The 10665-nt window shown below is 56.5% G+C and overlaps 1 protein-coding gene across 1 annotated transcript; it reads left to right on the top strand.

Annotated features, from left to right (window-relative positions):
• On the top strand, window positions 1-9947 carry CMTM3 (CKLF like MARVEL transmembrane domain containing 3). Its single transcript, XM_003417104.4, has 5 exons — window positions 1-227; window positions 3893-4048; window positions 5128-5223; window positions 5673-5835; window positions 8746-9947. The coding sequence occupies exons 1-5, from the start codon at window positions 87-89 to the stop codon at window positions 8772-8774; spliced, it is 585 nt and encodes a 194-aa protein (XP_003417152.1). The 5' UTR covers window positions 1-86; the 3' UTR covers window positions 8775-9947.
• The last annotated feature ends 718 nt before the right edge of the window (window positions 9948-10665 follow it).

Genomic DNA, 10665 nt, shown 5'->3' with positions numbered 1-10665 from the left:
TCTGCTGCACAGGCTCAGTTTCCGCTTCCCTCCCAAAGCGGGGTGAGAGGGAGGGCGGCCGAACCCTGGCCCCTGCCGCCGCCGCCATGTGGCCCCCAGACCCCGATCCGGACCCCGAGCCCGCGGGCCGCTCTCGGCCCAGCCCGGCCGCCGCCGGGCTGCGCGCCCTCCTGCCGGCTCGCGCCTTCCTCTGCTCGCGCAAAGGCTGCCTCCTGCTGGCCGAGTCGGTGAGTGCGGCGGGGGCCCTGCCAGGAGGAGCGCGGCCTCGGGGAAGCCACCTGGGACCCTCCCCCGCCGACTCCCTCGGCTGCGCCGTGCTCCTTTCTCAAGTTGAGGTAGAGGTGGGGTTGGGGTCCGGGTGGGGGTGCCGCGGTCCGAGCACCCTGCGTCCCAGCGCCCGGCTCGGCCGACTCCTCTTCAGAGCCCTCGAAGTTGGAGAAACTTCCCCGAGTTTCGGACGTGTTCACTGAGGCTCAGAACGCCAGGCAGTGGCGAGGCGGGGCCCGAACTCAAAACTTCCCGCACTTCTGGAGCCCGCGTGTCACAGGTTGGGGGGCCGTAGGAAAGCCCGGCTGGAACCGGCAGGGGGATCGGTTCCCGCCACCGACGCGATGTGACTGTCTGGGCCTCGGGGCCGGGCTGCGTCTCCGGCATCGCCTGGCCTCAACAGTGGCGCCCTGCTCCGCGAGCCCTCCGCCACCCCCTGGGTGGGCCCCGGGGTGAATCAGCGCGCTCGGCTCTCCAAGAGCCGGGGTGGGGTCCACTTTCCTGGGCGCCGGGAGCACCGGTCCGGAGCTGCGGGGCAGAGGCTGCGGAGCCTCAAGGGCGGGAGGTCAGAGAGAAGCCCTGCTAGCTGGGGGCGGGGGGCTGTGTAGAGTGGGAAGGGGTTCCCGGGGATTGGGCAAGGCCTGGCCGCTCTGCTGGGGGCGCCAGGCACCCCCGCGGCTGCAGTGGGGCGGGGGCGGGCCTCAGCGAGTGACTTCATTCCCCCTCCTCCGCTCCCTCGCCCCGCCCCGCTGAGCTCCTTCCCGCTCTCCCCCACCCCGGCCTTCTGGCCGCCTTTGTCCTTCCTACAGTACGGAAAGCTCCCTCACTGTCTGCCTGTGGGGTGGGGGTTGGCGCTGGGCCTGCAGGGACGGAGGAGGAAGATGAGAGGTGAGCACTGGGCGGCCACTGGTTACTTAAATCCCCCAGCACCTTGACAGTACCTGCCCTGATCCCACTTCGTAGAGAGCTGAGGTCTAGGGGGTTTGACCGGGAGATCAGTTGAGGGTCCGAGTGAGAGCCAGGCCAAGAGAGGGGGGAGGAGGATTCTGCCCCCAACCTCTTGACTGTACCTCCCAGGGTGGATGACAGGAGGCCATCCCACAACCAACCTCTCTCTTCTGCCCCTGGAGTCAGCTAGCACTTGTCCAACTTCCAGGTGAAGGGCCAGGGCCCCAGGACTCAGCCTGAACTCTGAGAGACTTCTTGGCTGGCCACCTCAAACCCACCTAGGAGACTGACGGGGCCACTTGTGGGGAGAAACCTAGAATCTACTGTCTACTGAGTGGACCCCAGACTCCCCCCAGAACCTCCCATGGGTGGAGAGGGTGCTGGCCAGAGCACAGAGCAGGCCCTTGGCCTGGGGTGGGGAGAGGGACAGGGATCTATATCTAGGAGGATGAGGAAGGAGGGGAGGAAGTGTGAGGCGGGGGCACTCAGAACAAGGGGAGCTGTCCTGGTCACTCCTGCCTCCCTGCCTGGTCATCTCCCCAGCCCCCACCACCACGCAAGTTGGGAGGCTGACATGGACAGGAAGGGGAAGGAAGTAGCCAGCAGGAATCAGGAAATGAGGAAACAGGAATTGAGAGAGGGGGATCTTCAGAATCAGGCTGGTGGGGGTGAGGGGACAGGAAGAGGAGGGACACAAGAACAGCCCTGGGCACAGGACGTAGTAGTCAGCCCCTCTCTGGGCCTTAGTTTCCCATTTGTCCAAAGAGGGCCCAGCTACCCCCATGGGTGTGTTCAGGGCAGAGGAGGGGTGCCCTGGAGGTTCCCTGGCATTCCTGAAGCTCATTGTCTTTGGGCATCTGAGTGTCCCTACAGGGCCTTTGAGCCAAGGTGGTGTCCACCTCTTCCACTGCTTGCACAGGCTCTGGGCTCCACTCCGAGCACCTCAGCTAAGGATGTGCTCACAGCCAGCCACAGTGACAGAAACCAGAAAGATGAAAACCTCCCCCAGCACCCCCAGGGCAGTGTCGCTTAAGAAGTCCAGCTGTGGGGTCAGCCATCCCACGGTTCAAATTCTGGTGCCCCTCTGAGCAAAGCACATCACTCTTCTGAACCTCAGTCTTCTCATCTATAAAGTGGAGCTGTGAGCCACACCTGGCGTATGGGTGGTTGTGAGGATCAGACCCTCAGCAGGCACTGGGCACAGAGGAACCCGTCATCTTGGCCTGCCCTGCACTGCATACCTGCAGAACTACCTGGGTGCCTTAGCGCTCTCCAGCATCAGTTGCTTCCACCTTCCCAGTGCTGTGGACAAGGCTGCAGCGGACATTTTGATTCTTGTAGTTCCTTCTGCCCCTTGTGAATTATTTTCTTGGAATAAATTCCCAGATGTGGAATTCCTGCCTCAAAGGGTAGTGTACCCTAAAGGGTAAAGTATTTTTCACAAAGGTCGGATGAATGATGAAGCAGGGCCGAGGTGTCTGTAGAGTGCATCTTCTGGATGTTTTGTCCTATTCGAATGAAAATTGTCAAATATACAAACGTGGAAGATTTATACCATTAACACCCATATACCTACCACGGAAAATGGTACAGTTGTTTACCACTTGCCACTGGGCCAACCCTGACTCATGGTGACCCCATGTCTATCAGAGTAGAACTGTGCTCCCCAGGGTTTTCAGTGGTTGATTTTTCAGAAGTAGATCACCAGGCCTTTCTTCCGAGGCACCTCTGGGTGGACTGCAACCAACGTTTTGGTTAGCTGCCATGCTCATTTTTCCCACCAGGGACTCCTGTGTTTAACACTGTTCTATTTTTGCTTTATCCCATATGTATCCATCTGTCACCCCAATCCATTTTATTTTTTGATGCAAAGTAAGTGGCAGACATCAGTACATTTCAACTCTAACCACTTCAAGGTGTATGTCATTAACTAAAAGTTCAGCTTTGATTGTTTCTTTTTAAGGTAAAATTTACATCCATGAAAAGCACAAATCTTAGGTGTTGGGTGTTATTTTTGAAGCTGGTTCCTATTTCGTTGGCTCCCTTGGGCCTGCTTAGCTTTGATTTGCCCCTGCTGGGCACCGCTGGTCGCTATGAGTCGGAATCGACTGGATGGCACTGGGTTTGGTTTTGGTTTGTTTTGGGGCACCACTGGGTTGGGTAGTTTCTGCCACATGCTGGGGTGAGGGGTGGGAGATTGAGGCTTCCTGATTGGGTCCTTGCAGGGAGCTATAATGGGGTCAGGACTCAGCCAAGTCCAGAAGTGCTGGGGGCATCCTGGATCCCATGTTGTTGTTAAGTGCGGCTGAGTCAATCTCAACACATAGCGACCTCATGTGACACAGTAGAGCTGCCCCATAGGGTTTCCAAGGCTGTAATCTTTACGGGAGCAGATCACCAGGTCTTTCTCCCATGGAGCTGCTGCTAGGTAGGTTCAAACCGCCAGTCTTTTGGTTAGCAGCGAAGTGCTTAACCATTGCGTTACCAGGGCTCTTTGGGCCTCATAACTGGGTGGACATCCTGACTCTGCCACTCACCAACTGTGGGACTTGGGGCAGGTCGCTTTCCATGATGGAGCCTCAGTTTCCTCCTCTATTCCTTCCCGCAGGATCTCTGAGCACTTGGCAAGGGGCCCTGAAAATGCTCTGACTTCTGTCCTATACACCCCCCCTCCCAGGGTCTCTCGTTCATCGCCTTTGTCTCCTATGTGGCGTCCTTGGCATCCACCTTCTTCACGGCACCCCTGCTGGAATTCCTGCTGGCCCTCTTCTTCCTCTTTGCTGATGCCATGCAGCTGAATGACAAGTGGCAAGGCTTGTGCTGGCCCATGATGGTGAGAGCTGGGGCCTCGAGAGGCAGGGGCTGGCTGCCCAGCCCATGAGCAGTGGCCAGAGGAGGAAGCCAGAGTGCGTTTTGTTCCCTTTCAGCACAGACCCTTTCTTCAACGCATTGAAGGGGCTGTTTGCAGTTGGTTAGAGCCAGGTGGAGAGACGTGGCTTCACACAATCCAGGTCCCACCACTCAGCATCCATGTGACCTGGAGCAGGTGGTTGTACTTCCCCAGCCTCCAGCGAGGTGGGAACTCAGAGACGGCCCCTCTGCCCTTGGCCACCAGGTGGCGCTACTGCTCCCAACTGGGCCTGCAAGGAATGAGCCTCAGCCGCAGGAATTCAAGCCATTTCCACATGGGCTAGGCGGGTTAACTGAGGACTTGCAGGGATTTCCCGGCCCTCAGCCATCTGGCAGCCCTGGCCTCCTTTTATCACCTGGGACGGCCCAGAGCCTGGCCGGTGGACTTTGCTGAATGAAATGAGGCACAGAGAAGGAAGAGCAAAAGTGGGTGAACCCCGGTCTCCTGACTTCACATCCAGCGTTCTCCCGCCTGCCTGAGGAGGGCTCCACCTTCTGGCCCATTTAGGGATGGGCAAGCAGAAGCCCCAACATAAATGGATCTGCTACGAGTGCCCCACTGGCGAGCCAGAAAGGAGCACGTGGTGGGTTCCGACCCCTGCCTCCCCGCTGAGTGGGGAGATCTGCATTCAGGTCAAGCCATAGGTCAAGCCAGACACTGCAGACTGGAAACCATTCCCTGTTGGGGACGGGCCCAGATGGACCAGGGGCAGGACAGCCTCAGCTGCTGGCAGCCAGCAGAACAACAGGACTAAGACCAGAGGCAGCCGGGTAGGAGCAGGCACGGGAGGAGCATCAGGGAGTGCAGGAGGGGCCCAGATAGGGTAGGAACCCATGGATGCTGGGCCTGTAGGCCAGATGTATGACCAGGCCACCGCGCTCATGCTCCTCTGGGAACAGTGGGGTTCCAGCCCCGCTCCTGCCACCAAGTGCCCTTCTGAGCCCCTCTCCCCTGCCTTGGCTCCCAGCCGGCCCCCATGTGGCATCCTCCTTTCTCCCCAGGACTTCCTTCGCTGTGTCACGGCGGCCCTCATCTACTTTGCCATCTCCATTACGACCGTCACCAAATACTCTGATGGGGCTTCCAGAGCAGCCGGTGTAAGTAGCTGCCCTACGTCTGGGAGGGGTGTACCCAGTAAGGCCTCCCTCAAACTCACCACTCTCTGCAGCCCAGGTACCTCTGTGTACCCTCACTTGGTGTGGAACCTGGGCACATTCTTTCCCTGCTTGGGCCCCACTTTCTCATCTCTAACGCAGACCTCACCTATTCCAGAGATTCACCCTGCTGGACCTGGGTTTTGAAAGGCTGCTTGCCAAACCGAATGAACACTTAATTTTCTCATTTATCACTAAATCGGGGGTCTGTGCCCACCAAGCCAAGCTATATACCCAAGCAGATAAGTGGGCTGTACAGCTGGGGCGGCAACTCCTCATTCTCGCCCTCCCCACTCCCAGCCTCCCGGACCAGGGGCTCCTAGCTCCTGATGATGTGCCCTATCCACTTGTGCCCACATCCTGGTTACCACCCTGTCAACTGTGCCCCACAGGTGTTTGGCTTCTTTGCCACCATCGTGTTCGCAATTGACTTCTACTTGATCTTCAATGAGGTAGCCAAATTCCTCAAACAAGGGGACTCCACAGACGACACGCAGGCAGGGACCAGATGCTCCCTCCCAAAGTGGCCAAAGGAAGAAGGTGACAAAGAAGTAGGTGGGTAGCTGCTCTGAAACCCGGAACCCAGCTGATCACATCGGAGGCTGTTGCTGCTGCAGCCAGCCCTCCCTTGGCACTGGGCTAGCGGAGGTTGGGGTAGGAGCATTTCCTAACCCTCCCCCACCCCCCCTGCCAGCAGGAAGTGTTTTTTCGGCCCAGTTCTCCTGTCCTTTCAAGTGTCACTGATTGTAAAACCAGTCCCCTGGGGGCGCACAGGCTCCCCAGGGCCTCAGCCTTTCCAGAAAGGGTGAGCTGAGGGCATACCCCATCCCCACCCAGCAGGGCTCATCGCCTCCTCGGTGAAAACTTCTCCTATGAGCCTGGGGGCGGTCCATGCACAACAGTCCGTACTCCTGCCTCCAGGGGTCACCTGTCCACCACACCAGCTCTCCCTGCAGTCTCCCAGCCCAGGGGCTCAAAAGCCAGAGAACCACGAGCACCCAGCCAAACACAGGCAAGCTCAGGCTTGTTTCGTTTTTTTACTTCCAAGGAGTACAGCCTTCTGGCCCCTCAAGCTCCCTTTCACCAGCTCAGAATGGCTGCCATGCGTGCCCGTTAACTTATTTAAACAAAACCAGAGTTGAAAGTTGGGTGGCTGGCTTTTTAGCCTATGACAGCACAGCACATCCTCGGGTGTTTTGCCCTGCACAGGCGGGGCATGTGGCGTGGACTCTCAAAGGGGGATCAGGAGGGACCACAGCGGGTTTGGAGGTTCTGGTGCCCCTCAGGCTTTCCATAGCTACAGCCCAGGGGCTCCTGCCTAGAGAGACCACCAGGGGAGGTCCCCACCCCAAAGGGCAGGAGGAGCAGAGCAGGTGGAGGCTGAAAGGGAGAACAGGAGCTGACCTGGGACAGAGGACCTGGCTTCTCGCCTCTGTAACCTACTGGCCATTTCTCTTTCCCACTCCCCTCACGACCCCCAAGAGGGCTCTGAATGTCTAGGGAGCTGCCACTGTTAGCCAGCAGCTCGGAGACCTCAGGGGGCTCCCTGCAACTGTACCAGACTCACCCAGGCCAGTGTCCCCTGCTCTTTCCTGGGCCCTTGTGTCAGCAGGTTTCACCTGACACCCACTGGGACTGCCCTGGGCTGGGCACTAGGGATCTGCCAATGGGCAAGGCTGGGCCACCTGCCCTCGGGGAGCATACAGCCCAGGCAGGAGTTAGAACCAGAAGCAGAAAGTGGTTGTGTACACCGCGGGATGTATGTCCAGACAGACTTAGGCGAAAGCCTCCCAGATGGGTTGGAAATTACAACAGCAAAATGGGATTGAATAGTGGTGCCAGCCTGGCCGGAGGCTGGTGGAGGTGACCAGAGCTTGGTGTCGATGGAGGTGCAGGAACGTGCACAGAAGAAATGGGGCAGGTGGAGGGAGAACAACTGATTATAAAGAGCAGTCCAGGTGAGGTGCTTCTCTGGAACAGGTGGAGGTGCCCCTGGGCAAGGGCCAGCGGTAACACATGGTGGGATAGGTAAACTAGGGCAGCACAAAGGCCCTGTGAGGAGTTGGGACCATTCCCATGGGATACCTGTTGCCCAGGACCCAGCCAGGTAGTTTTTGAACGAGCGGTCTCCTACAGCTGGCTTCTGGGTCTACAGGGATCTGCAAAGCGCAGAAACCATTCCTCTGCCAAAAATGGGTGACGCTCACCTTGCCCTGTACTGCAGCAAATATTAGGTTAAATGTCCCCAGACATTTTCTTTAGGCCTTTGCAACCTGCTACCAATTGTCTAGGAGTCCTGGTGGCACAGTGGTTCAATGCTCAGGTGCTAACCAAAAGGTCAGCAGTTCAAACCCACCCAGTGGCTCTGTGGGAGAAAAGACCTGGTGATCTAGTTCTGCAAAGGTTACAGCCTAAGAAACCCTATGGGGCAGTTCTACCCTGTCATACACAGTCGCTATGAGTTGGAGCAGACTCGATGCACACAACAACCAGATGTGTGCTACAAGGGCTTCCAGACAACCATCCCAATGAACAAGTAGTAAATGTGGACGGAGACATGTATTTGAATTTTTGGGGTTTCTTAACATTTGGAGACTTTCATGTATATAACAGTCTCTGGTGATAAATTATTCCTGGCTTATGTAGTAGAACTGAATGTATCAAAATCTCATCAGGCTAGTCATTGGTACAGGGGCAAGGGGAGGAATCAGGGTTTGGGAGGCTTCTCCTAGCTGCCCCACCAGCCCCTGCCCCACGCTCTGGGGAGCCAGCAACGCATGAGGGCAGATAGGGTTCTCAGAGCCAGGAGGCCAAGGAGAGGGGGTGATCATCAGAAAATGGTACCTGAGGCCAGGGTGGGGGATTAGTGACTTGGGTGGCTTCCCTTCCTGGGGCTGGGGGTTCTGACGAATCTCCAGAATAGCCTTCAGTGCAGGGATTTCAGGAACCCCTGAGTTGTACCTCACAGACAGACCCATAACATTATAAAATTGTTTCTGGTCACAATCTAAAAATAAAGACGGGAAGGGGATTGAAACTATAAAATGGCTAAAAAGAGGCTTTTGGATTTTTCCATGTATTCTAATTTTTTGGACAATAGCTGTCCCCAAAGTGTAGGCCCACCTTGTCCCACCAACATGGGGGGAGAGGTAGGGTCAAGATGCAGCTGTGAAGCCCTGAACCCCCCTCCCTGGGGAGACTTGTGGGGGCATCCAGGCTTCAGTTGGGTGGATGCATGACCCCCTCACCTCCACACACTTGGCGGTGAAAGGAGCTGCCTGTGGAGGGTCCCAGGCACGGGGCTTGGCACAGCCGAGTAGCTGCCCTCTTGCCAAGCAGTTGGCTCTGGGTGAGGCCTGAGCCCAGGGTGCCTGCCAACAACCTGCTCTCTGCTTCCCCAGAGGCCATTCCAGGCACCACTGCCCTGGGAACTCCGACCAAGCATCCTCTCTGCTTTCCTTTCAGAAGAGGACTCTGACTCTGACTCTGACTGAAGGCCCGCTCTTGCTGGGCAAGCCGAACCCCCTGGGACCTTCACACCTGTACCTCCTGCGCAAGCTGGCTGGCAGTGTGGCCAGGGGACGCTGAGTTGGAAGGAGGCTGTGACTACTCGAGCAGCAGCAGGAGATGCTGACAGTGGGCCTCCCCACAGCCTCAAGGTATATGTGTTCCAGAGTCCAGCATACAAGATGGTATCCCTTGGCTTAGCACTATTTAACTACTCTGCACAAGGGCATCTTAACTATTCCAGCCCTCACCCGTTTCTGCCCCCATGGACTTTATGTCGTTTAACTTCTCTGCCAAAGACAAGCACAAAGAAGCAAAGCCTCGCGTTTTCGCCAATGCTCAGATCTTGGTGTCGGATGGAGCCTTACAAACTGTCCGTCACAGAGAGCATTGCACACTGCAAGGTGGAGCAGAAGGGTAAGGGCTGGGGCAAGGGAGGCTGGTCTGTTCACAAATGGGGATAAAACAGAATCCACAGCAGGGCCAACCCACCAGGTCCCAGTGGCTCCTCCTGACACTCATCTACATCTGGTGCATCTGCTCAGCCAGGCACTTTGTTGAGAATAATTCCATGTCTTCCCTCTTCTTGAAGCTTCTCATCTAGGAAAGAGTGGGTCTCAGGGCCTATAACTGACACCCTCACCCTTGGAGACAACGCCTTCTGTGGGTGAGATGGCTATTCTGGGTCTAAGACTGTTTCAAAGAAAAGTTCCTTGACTAGCTGACCAGGTCCAAAAGACAGACAGTACCAAATGATCTAATAGCAGGGCAGCATCCTGGGCAGCTGGGCAGGCCCAGCCACACCCCCTCTTGTGGGAGAGAGGTTCTTGGGATGCATCTCGGGATGCACGTACTTCTAGACACCAGAGCAGGTTTACTGACCATCTCATGAGGGATGAGCCGAGCCTTCTGTGTCACCTAAGGACTTACACTGTGTATGTATCTTCAGTGGAATTTTGTAACTTTATATAATTTTTTTTTATACAAAAGCAGCTTCTTAACAAATGGCATTTCCTGCGACCCAAGGGGCCTTGTGAATGAGCCTGAGCTCTGGGCCTGGGTTTGGGGCATTTGTATCCTTTTTCTCTCTTGCATGTGACTCTCCTACCCTGAAAAAATCATACTGGATTAAAGCAGACCGACTGCCTGCTTGGAATGTGTATGTGTGTGTTTGAGAAGACCTTATCCACCTGGAGGAATAACCGCACGACATCAGGACCGCTTTTATGCTTCTGCATAAACTAGGACCATGTGGTGTGACTCCCTACACCTTTAGGTTTTAGCAACAAGCCAGGGGCACTTACTCTGGACCAGGCACTGGGCTAAGCATCTAAAGTGCATTCTCTTACTGAATCCTCTCGCAATCCTGTTAGGAAAGGTTGGATGACTTGCCCAGGTCACCACTGCCCTTGGAGGGTCGGGGCATTTCACTTAGGTATCAGGGCACCATCCCTGCCAGCCTCTCAGGCAGTCATAACCTGGGGCTCTTATGGTTTGGAAACTGGTTGCACCAGGGACCTCAGACTTGCGGCCTGGAGGTCCTTGGTCCGCGCTGGCTCTGGTCAGTCGGAAGAGGCAAGGCATGGCAGGACAGAGGGAGGCACTGCCGTGGTGCAGAAGGGCTGCCCCAACCTGCACGCTTAGCGCACGCTGTGAACACGTGTGAACGTTGTGTGCGCAGAGGCCGAGAGAGGCACATGATGGCGTTTACTCCACCTCACCAGCCACGCAAAGCCACAAAGCTGGCTGTCACCAGGCATCTGAGTCCTTGTCCCATCCCTTGAGCTGTGTCTCCATTCACCTTCACATAACAAGCGTGTGCTGTTTCAGGGCAGGGCGGGAGGTGAGTGAAGGTGAGAAAAGAGAAGAGATGATAAG

The sequence above is a fragment of the Loxodonta africana genome, chromosome 21 (assembly GCF_030014295.1).
Source record: "Loxodonta africana isolate mLoxAfr1 chromosome 21, mLoxAfr1.hap2, whole genome shotgun sequence".
NCBI lineage: Eukaryota > Metazoa > Chordata > Mammalia > Proboscidea > Elephantidae > Loxodonta > Loxodonta africana.
This window is presented reverse-complemented; position numbering and strand designations above follow the sequence as displayed.

Coding starts and splice junctions, on each gene's coding strand:
- CMTM3 (XM_003417104.4), top strand. CDS start 87: ATGTGGCCCCCAGACCCCGATCCGGACCCCGAGCCCGCGGGCCGCTCT. Junction 228..3,892: donor GCCTCCTGCTGGCCGAGTCG/GTGAGTGCGGCG, acceptor CCCCCCTCCCAG/GGTCTCTCGTTCATCGCCTT. Junction 5,224..5,672: donor GGGCTTCCAGAGCAGCCGGT/GTAAGTAGCTGC, acceptor TGTGCCCCACAG/GTGTTTGGCTTCTTTGCCAC.